At 33.1% G+C, this 14,881-nt stretch overlaps 1 protein-coding gene and 2 long non-coding RNA genes across 3 annotated transcripts; 1 reads left to right on the forward strand and 2 right to left on the reverse strand.

Annotated features, from left to right (window-relative positions):
- Nucleotides 1–5,529: 5,529 nt before the first annotated feature.
- LOC131609529 (uncharacterized) lies at nt 5,530–6,927 on the reverse strand. The gene is made up of 4 exons (XR_009286244.1): nt 6,688–6,927; nt 6,526–6,587; nt 6,041–6,284; nt 5,530–5,948 (listed from the first exon to the last, which is right to left on the reverse strand). It is a non-coding gene; the product is annotated as an uncharacterized LOC131609529 (long non-coding RNA).
- A 74-nt stretch (nt 6,928–7,001) lies between these two features.
- LOC131609527 (uncharacterized) lies at nt 7,002–9,643 on the reverse strand. The gene is made up of 5 exons (XR_009286243.1): nt 9,139–9,643; nt 8,658–8,722; nt 8,379–8,451; nt 8,021–8,250; nt 7,002–7,206 (listed from the first exon to the last, which is right to left on the reverse strand). It is a non-coding gene; the product is annotated as an uncharacterized LOC131609527 (long non-coding RNA).
- A 44-nt stretch (nt 9,644–9,687) lies between these two features.
- Nucleotides 9,688–14,163, forward strand: LOC131609526 (uncharacterized). Its single transcript, XM_058881240.1, has 8 exons — nt 9,688–9,896; nt 9,966–10,035; nt 10,113–10,203; nt 10,315–10,376; nt 11,162–11,436; nt 11,617–11,656; nt 11,754–11,882; nt 12,832–14,163. The coding sequence occupies exons 1-8, from the start codon at nt 9,849–9,851 to the stop codon at nt 13,032–13,034; spliced, it is 918 nt and encodes a 305-aa protein (XP_058737223.1). The 5' UTR covers nt 9,688–9,848; the 3' UTR covers nt 13,035–14,163.
- Nucleotides 14,164–14,881: the final 718 nt, after the last annotated feature.

Genomic DNA, 14,881 nt, shown 5'->3' on the forward strand with positions numbered 1-14,881 from the left:
TAACTTGTGGTTTTACTCCAAATTCTATGACATCTTTTGCCCAAATATCATCCCACTCGACATCTCAACAAAGTCTTCCTCACATCAACAGATGTTAGAACTCCTCTAAAATTCTTCTTTTATACTTATCGTTACTTTGCCATCACAAATACGATTCCAAGAGTTCTAAAGTTTATCCCATCTTTACTACTAATTCACTTCTCACTAAAATCCATTGGCCCTCAAACCATCTTTATTACCGAACATCTCATCAACTTATTCATCAACATCACGTTCTGCTCAACTTCGTTTTCGAATAGTCACGGTAGTAGGCATTCCTATCCAACAAGTTTCACACTTCCTTAATCGACTTCACAATATCTCCTTATAGGATCAATCTATTGTATTTATAGCTTTTCCATAAGGTAGAACATAATCTCTCCTCTTCGTAGGTTCAAATGGCACATTAATCCGACACTCGGAACTAAAGATATGAATTTTCCAGTCATTGCCCGCAAAATGCAACACCGACATCATGCAGCGACACTCTATACGATATATCCAAAACTCTTCAAATTCTATATTCAATTCTTAAAAGTACTCCTCAACAAACCTCCTAATTATTCCTTCAATCCGTTCAACACTGACACTGACATCCCGTGCAGTACCAATAAATAAGTCTAGTTATAAGAACAAGAGCAACCGCAACTTCACCTCTTTCCAACGTCATCCTGTCACAATTAAATATGTTACAGCTGCTGCAACTATTTTTATAACAAAGTTCATCTCATTAGCTTTCCGACGCTTCAAACGGAACTCAATTCGGATGTCCTGAACTCCAGTTATGAATTTTTGAAGTTTCATACCGATTCAACAACTGTCATGCGTTTTTCTTACGGAAATTCCGCTCTAAAACTCATCATCTTTAAATCAATCACATTCTAAACAGCTCCTTATCATATCTCTTCACTTCCAAACATTCTTATAACTTGAGCAACACATCCCATCGCCAAATTTCGTCTTCTGCAACATCACGAAACTAAATTCATGTACGCCATCATCAACCTTCTTATCCTTGAGATCATACTCGTCTCTTCGCATTACTCGCACGTCAAACGTTCTCAACAACATCGATAATCTCTACCATCATCTCAATTACTTACTAGTAATCCTACGGCAAGGTTTGCAACAATACTTCCTTTAATCACCACTTCAACAACGACCTTTCACATAGGGCTACTCGCACGACAACATCACAATCCATCAGTAGCACTTGGAGCATCACAACTTCAAAATTCCATTTTCCAGAAGTAACCACCATCTACTCCGAAGCACTCCAACTGAAACAACAACCACAGTCTACAGCCCATGTCACCTTCACTTCAGAAAACAATAACTCCCCACTCTCGTACTGCTGCCCTCCGCATCATGCTAACATCTTGCATTTGAGACATATCCGAGAAGCATAGCTTCTCCCCCACTAGTTTCAATCCCAATTCTGCAGGCAAACAGTTAGAACACACTGAGTACCGACAGTGTTTCACACACATGTCGCATACCGAAAGGAAAAATTAACAACAAGACTCTGGTCACATGACCGACTATGCTCTGATACCACTATTGTAACACCCTTCTAAAACCCGCGGCAAATTTAATAAATATATCAGAGTAAAACATAAACACAAGGGTGTCACAATTATTTTAAAATAAATAAACCAATCATGGTCAAGTCATGCTTTATTAGGAACGATTTACCAAAAACACAATTATGTTTATCACAGCGGAATAAGGAACATCATCAACATAACCAATTGGAACCATAATCCAACACCAAATAAAATAGAGAATTCTCATAAATCTCTATAACTATCGTCCCCAAGTGTTACAAGATCAGAGCATGACCGACACGATTCAAAACAACGGATAAACTCTACGAGTCATCCTCACCGAGTACTAATGCCGCTACTCCTTAATCTGAAAATTGTCAACAAGTAGGAGTGAGTCTCATTCTCAATTAATCAATGTTATGCATTCATAAGCAACAAAACATCATAATATATCATTCACCCAATTTGTCATATATTCAGATTCACATCTATTATTCATCAATTCACACAATAATAGAATACATCACCAAAAGACAACACCATAACAATTACACCATCATCAAATATTATAACATTGGACAATCTTCCATTCATGTTATAATTATACACAACAACCTAATGCAAATGCAACTATATGCATGTGGTACCAAACATGGGATAACCCATCTCACTGATCCACCACCATAAAGATTCGGCTACTTCTCTCACCAATTCCACACAATGGGAATTAGCTACCGCTGTCCCACCACCATAAGGGATACAGCCCACAACATGATTATGAAATGCATGTATCAACCATAACATGCTCACCATCAACATTAAACAACCAAATGTCATAATCATCAACCACCACGATAATCAATAGCCACACACAGCTATGCTATTCCTCAACTACAAATAAATACATATTTTACATCAACAATATATGTATATCAATTACCAGTTACAATCACGACATCATAACAGATAAAACATTCACCACACAGTGCAACAACAATAGCACCCCTCACAATCGTATACCAAGTACAACAAATCAACCAAACAATAACAGAGTATTTACACCATCATTCATCAAAACACATGATAACCATATTTACCATGAACAACATCCATTTTGCATAACAAGCAGGAGCAATCATATTATAACAGCACCCATCATTGCACATATTCAATTATGCGAACAACAAACCATTGCACCTCCTCATTTATGCAAAACAAGAGTAAACCAGATTTGAAGAAAACGATACTTTTCAAAATAAAATCAAGTTATTGTTGTTATATTTATTTTATATGGTAAAACATTCAATTTAAGGAACGACGTCCAAAACGGCGTCTAAAACGGACTTACGGTTTGAAAGTTACACATTTTTTCATTTTTCAAAGAAAATAATTATCGCTACAGCACGCGGCGCCAACCGGGTTCGCGGCGCGAAACGAGAAAAAGTTACGCCTTCGCGGCGCCAACACATGGACGCGGCGCGACCTGAGCGTATCACAACTCCCTGGTTTTCTGCCCAACGGTTCGCGGCGCAAACAGAGGTTCGCGGCGCGACCAGGCGATTTTGCAGAATTACGGGTCTGCGTTCAGACTCTGCGATTTCACATCCTTTTCACCCAAAAACGATTCCAGACATCGCATACAGGCATATAATCATCGAATTTCTCATCACACATCATTATACATCAAAACAACACATCAATGACCAACAATCTATACAAATTCATCAATTATCCCCAATCATAACATACCTAACAATATCAAATCCCAATATACCCAATCGAATCGAATCATACGTTAATCCATCCTATTACCCATAATCACATAATAGAAATTAACCGGAAGAGTCCCCCCTTACCTTAGCCAAGAGTTCTTGATTGGTCTCTCCCTCCATTGCTTCTCTTTCACGTCCTTCGTGTTCCAAACTCTTTTCACATTCCTTTCTCTTATTCTCAATTCCTTATTATTTTATAAAATAACCTTTTAATTAGAATAGGGCCTTTACTAACATAACACCCCCTCATTCCTTAACATCACACATGGCCCAACACCATAACCATCCTTTCCCAATTAATATCCCACAAACCACCAATAATTCTAATTATTAATTAAATTTCCATTTAAATTAAAATTAAAATATACGGGTGTTACATCTCATTCGTAATTATTTATAAGCTTTAAGCATTTTTTTCCTAATAATATACATCATTTTCAAAACAAAATAAAATGCAAACTACATTTAATTTGGTTTCTCTTTGATTCGTAACTTCATGTTCTCGTTATAATTGTTTTAATTTTGTGTTTAAAAAAAATTATAAGTTATGATTTGATCAAAATTTGATTTCTATAGTTAGTAAGCGCATTTATTTTCAAAGTATAATAATAATAAATGAAAAAAAGACTAAATTGTTGAATCAAAAGAGTTTATTGTTTTTAAAGAGATAATAAATTGGTGCCTATAATTTTTTTCATATATAAAAATATTTGAATCAACAATATATTTTTTTCCGTCTATACAAATAATAAATATTATATTTGTTTGGACTTTATTTATAAAAATGTTTGAATCAATTGTAAACTTAGTCCCTTTTATAAAAATGACCTTGTTTAAAAACATTTAAATCAATAATAATATTTTTTACCTATATGAATATATTTGGATAAAAGTAAAATTTTAAATATTGATATTATAGTCATTTAAAGAGTGAATTTATTGATTTATATTTTTCTAGATAAATTAAAAAAATCGTCAATAAATTTTTATTATTTAATATTTTAATCAGTAAATTTATTTTCCCCGTTATTTTGACATTATTTACAAAATAATTTGACTCAATAGTAAACTTGTTCTCATTATTATTCAATATTTTGATCAGTAGTTTTATGTTCCCGTTATAATTGTTTTAATTTGGTGTTTTAAAAAATGATAAATTATAATTTGGTCAAAATTTGTTTTTTTATAGTTAATTAATATCATCAAAAACATTAATACATTATTCAATATTGGGATCAGTAGTCACATTTTTCCGATTTCATATAATTTTTATGCTATGAAGAAACAAAATTTATTAAAATTTTACTAACTCACTACAAATATCATGACACGTTTACTAAGAATATAAAAATAAAACTATTCATTAGAAAAATACAATAGCAACCATAAAATAATTTTTTAAATAATTTTTTTTGTTTGTTTTGATAAATTGATCTAAAGTTTCCTTTTATAATTCAATTAAAATATTTATCTTTTGTATGTTCAAGCACACCACAAATAATCACAACACTATGCTTACTATTATTTTTTCTATTTAGAATTAGCAGCAGGAATCGCACAAGTAAGTTGAAAATCTACAATAGAGTAGCTTGTTATGATGGAACTTTTTTGTCCATCTCAATCTCTTGAAATTTGGAACCTGTAATAAGCATTTTCATTTTTTTGATAAACTCTGGCCTTGGTTTCATGCATTTTTTTCATTCTTCTGCTTAGTTTTAATACTTGGTTTCTTCTCTCAGAGTTAAACTGATATAGCAGGGGAAACTATGTCAATGATGACTTGTACTTCACATCAATGAAATTGAGTTGGAAAAAACCTTGATGGGTCTGAATGGCGGATGCAATATATAACTCATTTGAACAACATCTGTAAAAATGACAAATCTCATTATAGATAATTTCTAACGCTAAAAGCTTCATATGATTCACCGTGAAAACGCGAAAGTGACTAAGGATTAGTAAAGAATGATAATCCTTGCCTAAATAATGACTAATCATACAACTAAGTAACATCATCCCATCATGCATATATCATATGATTAAAAATTATTAGCTCTTCATTCCAACATCTCATCATGCAAATATCATATAGCTACTACAAAAGTACTATCTAGGCATTATAACTATAACTACTATTATTTCTCAAAAATATAAAACTGGCTATGGTTAGGCCGAGTTAAGAGTTTCGTAACATGAGCATTCTTTCAGCACACAGCATCATTTCAGGTAATTATTTGTCACTATTTGTAATGTCAATTACAAATGAAATAACCTCTAAGAATCCTCCAAGCATGCTGCTTCAGATAATTCATTAATGCATTGGGAACACTCTGTAGAACCTCAAGGAAGAATCAGGCCACCTAAAGCATCATCACGTTTTACAGAAATAGCATCTTCACATAAGAAGAGCCAAAAAGTCTCAGGAATAAGGATCCGTTTAGCACCAGGAGCTTGCTCAGGCATCAATAGACCATGTGGACAACTAACTGAATTGCAATCCATAATGACAAACTCGATATTTGACGTTCAGCGCAGGAACATATCCCGGGTATATCAATATCTCACTGCTTATAGTGTGCTTTAGTTTCAACTGCATCAAATCAATAATATCACTCATTATAGCAATGACTTTTTTCTCGTACTTCAAATATGCATCATGATAAGAAAGTAAAAATAAAATACCTCGACCGCACCAAATGAGTAACCATACATCTCACTGATCCACCCGGTCTCATATATGTCTCGTGTTATATTTCTTGCATAATGAGCTCTATCAGCTCGAACCTCCTCAATTTTATGCAGCCATAGCATCGCGAATTTTTGGAGATTGTCTATATGCATAATGATCACGCCACCAACTTTGTCGCAAGCCTAGGGATGTCTAGTATGTAATTTTGCAAGTTCGTTGTCACAGCCGATAAGGTAGCTGGCAAGTTAATATTATTAAAACACAAATTACTCATTAATTCGAAAAACAACGATAAAACAGATGTAAAAATAGAGACCAATACGTTTGAAACCATGAAAACTGAAGTCATCACCACTGCATTTAAATCAGCATAAAAGAAGCAGAGCCTATTACTATTAGTAATGCAGTATGGAAGATAGGATGCCACAATATTCAATATTCATCTATAATTTATGGACTGTCAAGTAAAGTACAATACCTTCCAACACTTTGATCAGAAGCTGTAACAACTGATACATCCTCACCACCTCCAAGAATCACCTACAAAATAACATATGTTAGGACCATAACTATTCATATGAGAAATTTCTACATAATGATCTGTTATTCAATAGCTAATGCAAGATTTATGAATCATTACCTATTCACTACATGGAGATGCAGAATGACCTCAAAAAAATTCTTTAGTATTAACAGCAAAGCTGCTTCTGTTGGTGCAGGTTTTAGTAAATCTTCATTGCTGCCGATTGATACTTTAATGCCAGAAGATGTAGTAGCAAGTCTTCCATGTCCGATACCACCGCTATGCTGATGATCACACTCTTCTTTTCATCAAACTCTCCTCTTTAGAACTCAATCTCGGACTCCAACAATCGGGCGAATCACCATAAGAACAATTGTTCTAGTGTTGTTGTTGTTGGCCACTATTCAAACTGAAGCTATTACTGCCAGAAGACTCTTGATCCTCACAAAGTGAAAATGAACCACCTCTCTTAACAGTAACATACTTATGCAAACTTGGTTCCATCACATCATCACTCACAACAACGTCATATTCTTCTACAAATGATGATTCAGGAACAACATTGTACTCGTTTCTAGAGAAAACATTTTTCACAAAACCGGTGGTCACCAACTATTCTAAGATGGATAGTGCCTTCTGGTAGTCAGAGATTGCAAAATTGAAATTGCAATCAAATCAAAAATTGAAATTGAAATTGCAATCAAATCAAAAATTGAAATTGAAATTGCAATCAAATCAAAAATCCACATGTTAATTTTAAACTCCATTAGACATCAGCTACTACATATAACAGTTTAATATTATGAGACTAATAGGTATTTGGTTAAAGTGTGTCATTTACTCATTTATGATCAGAATCCTCGCTGATAAAGAGTTTGTCGTAAATATTGTATATTCTGCTTCGGCTCATTAAGTTAAAATAATCTATTTAAATGAGTTAGTGTTTGTATCCTAGTTAGAACTACTTCAAAATGTATCAGAAAAATTTTCTACAGTTTTTTTTTACATGAAACAAAATTGTATCAAGTAATAGGTAACGATTCGGGATGACATTAGAATCCCGAAAAATCAGCCATTTGAAAATGAAAAGCTTTAAAGCTTATTAAATGCTCCAACAATAATATCAATCTCATAGAAGAAAAGAATAGTTTGAACATCAGATATGTTACTTCTTTGAGAAATTCCTACATATGAGGCCCAAACTCTTAATCCCTACTGATCTGCTGCTCCTTAATAACAGCAAGGAGAGTAAAGTTCACAAACTTGTTACAAATATAAGTAAACATAAATTTTTGTTAGAATACTACTTGGAGCCACCCAGCTAGATTTAAAACTAATTAGCCATCATACACCTATATTGAGTCAGGTTTCAATAGGAACTAATAAATTTTTAATTGCTCTTATTCATACAGTTTAACATAAAAAATGTTAGAAAAGACTTGATTCTTACAGTTTAGCAGCCATTATCGAACATATACCTGGAACACGAAATAGATTAGGTTACTTAATGGATGATAAAATTCAGCCTCGAATCCGTAACAACATGATCAAACAGAGAGAGGAATTTTGATATAAATATTAAGATATCTAACTGATCAAATATTGACACATATACATTACCTTAACACCGGCTTCAGGACATACTCTCACAGTATCTTTGACATTAGGGTGACAAGAATCCTAAAGACACAGATTAGTTTTAATTCAAATGAAGGAATTTAGGATATTCAACATAATTTTCAGGTATTTCTAGTTCTCTTCCAGATGAACTTAGCTGTAATGATTCTCAAGATAAAGGTTTTGCTTACAGTTCCACAGATATGGAAAGTTTCAAACTTCCTGCTTCTACTTTTTCATCGGCAGCATCTACTCCCTCATCACCTTTATCAGTATTGACAGAGCAAAATTACACAAAAAATTTGATCAAAATCACAGCTAACATGTTCAACAATCGATTAAACAATTAAAAAAACCCTAATAACAAAATTTGATAGACCAAATAAAAATCAAATTTGTTTTAATAATTAATTGATCGAGAGAGCACAAAACTCTAATAATCAAAAGATTTGTGAGAATTCTTTCACCACCTCCTCAGTCTAATTATTTGAAGTAACTAAATCGTTGATCCGCTCGAATTCGGATTCCATACTTTCTGAAAGAACAAAATGAAAAAAGTCAAATACGAAGACATGGAAGCACGGGTAAGAAGACAATATATCACAATAATCTTTGTCGTATATAACGCTATAAACAACATGGACAGTTTGAAAGTTACATCCAACAGTTTTGTTTTTTATGTAACTACCAACAATCAGTTCCATAATAAGTTTTTTATCAGACGGTTTTGCAATTTACATAGCTATCAATCACATACACCTTTGGAAAAATATGACAGAACAAAAAACAACATACGAAAGTCTTTTGAAAGCTACCAAAGAACATACACCATTTGAAAGCTACCAAAAACACACCTTTTGAAAGCTACCAAAGACCTCTCTAAATGCGACAGAACAAAAAGCAACATAATAGAATCATAAAAATATGAAACCGTAAAGGGGCGTAACCTACATCCTTGTCAATGAAAATCATTTCAAAGTGTGCTTTCTTGTTGGAAACAACACTCCATTTATGCTCAACTCGAACCGCCACCTTCCACAAATCCTTACCGTGGTTGATGTCGGCAACGCGCTCGAACGGTCTTGCCATGAGGGAGGAGGAGAAAGGAAGAAATGAAAACTTTGCTAGGAAAAGAAAAAAAAAAGACTTTCGAGAGAGAGAGAGAAGATGAGAGAGAGAGATGAAAGAAATGAAGAAGAAGTTGGTTTAACTTTATGAAGGACACTAAAGAGAGATAGGGTTTGTATTGAAATTTACAAAACCATAGTTGCAAGCAATCAGAAAAGTTGAGTCTGCAGCTTTGATTGGGAGAGATTATCATTGAGTGAAAAGGGGGATAGGGTTTGTGAAAAAAGAGAAGAAAAAAGAGAAGAAGGAAAAAATGTGGGAAAAATAGAAAAGTACCTGTGCAAAGAGAGTGTCCACGTGTGTAGTCCAAATGAACAGGATTTTAGAAAAGGGTAAAATGGGTTTTTCAAGAACAATTAACTTTCTTATATGATAGATAGTATTCCGTTTTACACAAATTTCTACAGCGAGTTTTTTCTTTTCAAACGTCAAAAACACAGAAACCCCGCGAGAATCGTTCAGATCCAAACTCTGAAAATTTGAAAAGCTTCTTTCCTATCCGTTCCGAAATTTCAAAGCCCTAATTCCCAAAAATGGAGGCTCTGTACAAAAAACTCTACGCTAAATACACCAAACTCAAGGTCTCTCTCCTTTCCTTCTTCTTTTTTTTTTCAACTCCTATTCACTCACTCTCCTACTTATTCTTGCAGACTAACAAACTCTCCGAGTTCCATGAACCTGCCAAGGAACAAGAACAGAAATTCCGCAAATTCGTCTCCGGTAATTTATATTCTTTCATTAATAGTTACTCAGTAAGTAAAATTGTTGATGATTGTGTGAATCAATTTGTGTTTCAGCTTCCGAACAGTTGATAGATCATTTGAGAAATGAATATGATAAGGTTCTTGAACAGAACAATGACTTGGTAAATGAATTGATTTCGGTTAGGTATGTAGCATTAAGCAATCTTTGTGTAAAGATTTTTGCTCGTGGTAGATGCATTGTGTGTGTGTGTGTGTGTTGGACATTGGAATATTGAAATTTGTTTTTCTCTTACAGGCTTGCCAAGGACAAACAACTCTTTGATCTAGAAAAGCGTTTAATGGAGGAAAAAACGAAAAGTGAGACTCTAAATCTTTTTTGTACTTGTTCAAAATAGCTCTTACATATATATCATAGGACAGATGTAGGGTTTTAGTTAGGTCTAAAGAATAAATTATCTAAGAAAGGCATAATTATCAAGGTTATAAATGTCCTTATTTTTTCAACAAGTTGTAAAAAACAATTTGTTACCATGAAAACGGCCACGGAAAAATGTTATCGGAAGATGTCGATGCCAATGCCGATACTATTATTCATTGTTTTTGGGATAAAGAACAAATTGTAGTTAATTCACACTGTAGCGACTGCAATCAGTGTCGTAGCACCTGCACCGACTGAAGTTGTAAAAGCCTTTATGTGACTGCAACCGTTATTTAAAACTTTGATCAGCAATATTTATCGACTTGGTTGAGAAAATCTGATTTTTCTTTTCAATGAGATATTTATGGTTCTTTAAAGTTACTAAGTGATTTACTTATTCATCCCAAAAAACAAAGTAATAAGTTGTTATCTTTCAGGTGTTTTATGACTTGTACGAGAATCTAATGTTACTGTAGGTTTTTAGCTTGTTGTTTTTAGTCTGAAATTGTTGTAGTTACTTCTCATATTTTGGTTATGTCCTTATTAGAGTAGTAAGGCAGGGTTCTCCTTTATGATATTACCTAGTTGATCTTTATCTTCAGAAATTTTGTAGGAATCTCGATTCTATGTCTAAATTTGATCATATTTAAGTGTGTTATGATTTGTGAATGCAGGTTCAGAGTGTTCATATTTTATTGAGAATTTGGGTGTGAACTTTTGGCAGGTGAATCTCTTCTTGAAGAAGTTGAGAAGTTGCAAAAGCTTCTGAAGGAAGGAACTTTGAAGGAAGGAGCTTCTGGTGGTTTAAATAACAGCAATAAGGTCAAGAGCAATTCCTCCAATAACTCATCTGTAAGAATGACAAGAAAACGTATGAGCCAGGAACAGGATGCATTGGACAAAGAAGCGAGGAGGGTTATACCATGTGAAATTGATGAAGGTAATTCTGTGGAGAGAGAGTCAACCCGAAGCTTTCTCAAGGAGAATGCTTCCAATAAGGTGAGCAATTAGAACCTTGAAAATAGAAGATATTTGCATTTGTTCATTTATATATGAATATGAATATAAATTGTATTTATATATGAATATGAATATGAATATAAATTGTATTTATAATTATGTGTGCACATTTCGGTTAACTCTTTTGGTTAATATGCTCTGCCATTTTGTTGTGAAAAGCTGCGGGAGTGCTCTGTGTCTGAAGTTAATGATCAATCAGGTTGGTGTAAGTAATTGGTATTCACACTTCTTTATTATTGAATAGTTTCGTTGGTGTTTTAGCAATATTTTTATATGTCCTTCATTATGTTTTACAGGCGTTGATTTACAGGAAAGTGGTCTTAGTAGCTGGCTTGCTCATTCTCTTTTTGAGTATACATTGGGTATGAAGTTATCCTTTGACAATCAAACTGGACGATCATGTCTTTTTACAAATCAATCAACCGGTAATTCATACTTTTGACTTGCAAATTTGTGACTAATGGTTTTTTCTAATTATTTCTTAACCTTATTATACATCTTTCTGAGTTAACAGTTATTTGGAATATTGAATTCTTTCTATATTGTTTTTATCTAGTTATGTTCGAAAGTGGTCACAAACGATTTTCTTATTACTATAGAACTGTTGTAGAATCAACCGAGTCCTTTTCTTTTTAATTTGGTCTTCATATCAAATAGCCACTATCATGATGTATGCTCTTTGTAGATTATATAGTTTCTTTCTACTAAATGATAAGCTTAAGATTCGAAGACAAATTTGAAAGTATATGATGTTTCATTTTATACGAGTAGAAAGGAGTTATATATAATGTATGTTTTGTAGAAAGTATACTAATTCTCATGTAGAAGTGAAATTGGAGGTCATTCCAAAGACTTTGCAGCTTAAAAGTATATTGGATCCATCATACAAGTTAAATGGGAAGTAGAGAGAAATATAAACTATAGGTTTCAAGTGGGATGGATGAAATCAATGAGTGTTTTTTATGTTATTTGCTTTTGTTATAGAAGAAGTACAGCTATCGATTTTCTATAAGACATTGTGATGTTTGGATGATATGGTCTATTATGTAGGAGCCAGCTCCAGCTATCGATAAATGATTTTTTGTTGACAGTTGTTAGTTCAAGATACTTTGATTATGTAAAATCATTCAGTCTGTGGATCATATTTGGCTTTAAACTTAGAAAAGCCTGTTCTTTTTATTTTCAGTTAACTAAGAAATTCATAGACAGTAACCTATTCTAGATTCTTGTTTCACTTTGAGGGGGCTTTCTCAGTTATATTTCAACTGTTAAAATTTGAAATAAAGTTTTAGCCATTCAATATTTTTCGTAAGTGCTTGGTTAAAATGTTTCTCTTTTTTTGACAGAAAAAATGTTTTGCTTCCATCATTACAGGTTTCTCCTTTAGTATATCATGGATTGGCAAAACCCCCGGAGAGGAAGCTGGAGAGGATGCAGAACTGCTATACCAAGTACAATCTCTAGGCATACTTGAAAGATTAGTACCAGAATGGATGACGGAAGACATCAAGTTCAGCCCAACCATGTGCCCCATCTTCTTTGGAAGGGTATCGCGTGTTATCAATTTAAGATACTGAAGTTTCTTGTTGTACATATTTCCACTTCAATTATTTGGAGTGATGAAAAACTAGGAATGACATTTGAGATGAAAAGGATGTTGACATAATTATTTGATTAGTGAAGATGCTGAGTTGAAAATTAAAGTGGACGCGTTGGGAGGTGCAAGTAAAAATACAAGTATTCATGAGCTGCACCTAATCAAGAAAACTATTAGTAGTATTAGTTTTTGTACTGGTTTTTAGGCTGATTTACATTGTGTGGGATGTCCACTGTGAATCAAACTTTTAAGATATTAAGAGAAGATTAACTTCTGCACTGTTTTAATTTATCTGAACCAAATGAGCCCTTTATAGTGTATTGATAAGCACCTAACTCACTACTAGGGGGTGTGCTTATGCATATAGGTAAATTAAGACTCGTGAAAGGAATTATTTGACTCATGATTTAGAGTTAGTTTTTGTAGTTTCTATCGTTACGATATTGGAACATTACATGTATGGCTCTAGATTTTATGTATTAAATGATCATGTGTATTTGAAAGAGTTGAAGGTGAGGTAAATTAGTTGGTTATAATTTCTTAAAGACTTTGATTTTGAGCTTAGTAATAACTATGGGAAAACTAGTGTAGTAATTGATGATTTGAGTTGGAAATATTTGAGTGCATTTGTTTTGATAGTGAAACATAGTGAGTTATTGGAGCAATTTAGAGACCTTAGTTTGGAATGTAAAGTTTAACTTGAGAGCCACTTATTCGAAATGTTGAAAGGGAACAGTTGATTTGTGGACAACATCAAAGAAAGTCCTAAGTTGAATTTACATTTTTTATTTATTTTAAATTCTGAAAATGATACCAAATTCAAGGTGGGTGGGTGATGATGGAATAATGAGATTTTAAGGAAGGGTTTATGTTCTAGATGTGAATTATCTGAGGAAATTAATTTATGAAGAAAGGCATAGAAGTTGATTTCGTATCTACCCTGAAGCTATTGACATGTATAAAAGAGCCTTAATAGAGAGTGCTTTGACTACCAATAATAAAGATGTACTTAATTTTTTTGTTTATTTAACTTGTCAGAATTTAAAGTAGAACATTAGAGGTTATCTAGTTTGATTTTACCTTGAGTATATATGAGTTTAAGTGGGTATATATTTCCATGGATTTTGTAATAGGATTTGGCTGGTAGTAGATAGACTCGTGAAGTATCCCCATTCCTTTCTAAGAGTTTTCATTTATTATATAGAATTGTGTCAAATATAGATCTTAGGTTTACCTCTCTAAGACTGAAAAATGGTTTAGTAGAGTCAAACTCTCTAAGACTGAAAAATGGTTTAGTAGAGTCAAACGAAGAATAAGATGATTCAGAAGGAAAAAAAAACGTATAAGATTAGGCAAAAATTATATCACGACAAGAGAAGAAATAAAGTAAAATTTGAATTGAGACCTTGTCTTTGAGAATTGAAGATCAAAAGATCAAGAAAATATATAGCGAGATGACTTATTAATGAATGTTATTTAAAATAGAGCAGTTGGTGAAAATGCAACTTGAAAAATCAAGAGATTTGTATCGGGAGTTATTCCCTTAAAAAAAAAATTGAGAATAAAACATTTTTAAGAGAAGAATCTTTACACCTCATTGATTATTTGCGCTATGTTATGAATAATATAACTGTGATTATGTGGTACATATGTATGTGATTCTTTGTGAAGATCTAGCTTGCCTTCGAAGTTAGCAAACTTGGCATTGGCTAATTATTAATGCATGTGATTGTTCACATTCGCAAGCTCTTGCTTGCCTCTGCGAAGCTACCGTGTATTCAAAACTGGAAAAATTTTGCTAAAAACTTTGCATACGCAATATTGCAT

This window comes from Vicia villosa, linkage group LG6 (genome assembly GCF_029867415.1).
Source record: "Vicia villosa cultivar HV-30 ecotype Madison, WI linkage group LG6, Vvil1.0, whole genome shotgun sequence".
NCBI lineage: Eukaryota > Viridiplantae > Streptophyta > Magnoliopsida > Fabales > Fabaceae > Vicia > Vicia villosa.

What these genes read in the sequence shown, in the direction of transcription:
- LOC131609526 (XM_058881240.1), top strand. Translation starts at nt 9,849, where the DNA reads ATGGAGGCTCTGTACAAAAAACTCTACGCTAAATACACCAAACTCAAG. An exon ending in CTAAATACACCAAACTCAAG is followed by an intron (nt 9,897 to 9,965) that starts GTCTCTCTCCTT and finishes TTATTCTTGCAG; the next exon opens with ACTAACAAACTCTCCGAGTT. An exon ending in AATGGAGGAAAAAACGAAAA is followed by an intron (nt 10,377 to 11,161) that starts GTGAGACTCTAA and finishes AACTTTTGGCAG; the next exon opens with GTGAATCTCTTCTTGAAGAA.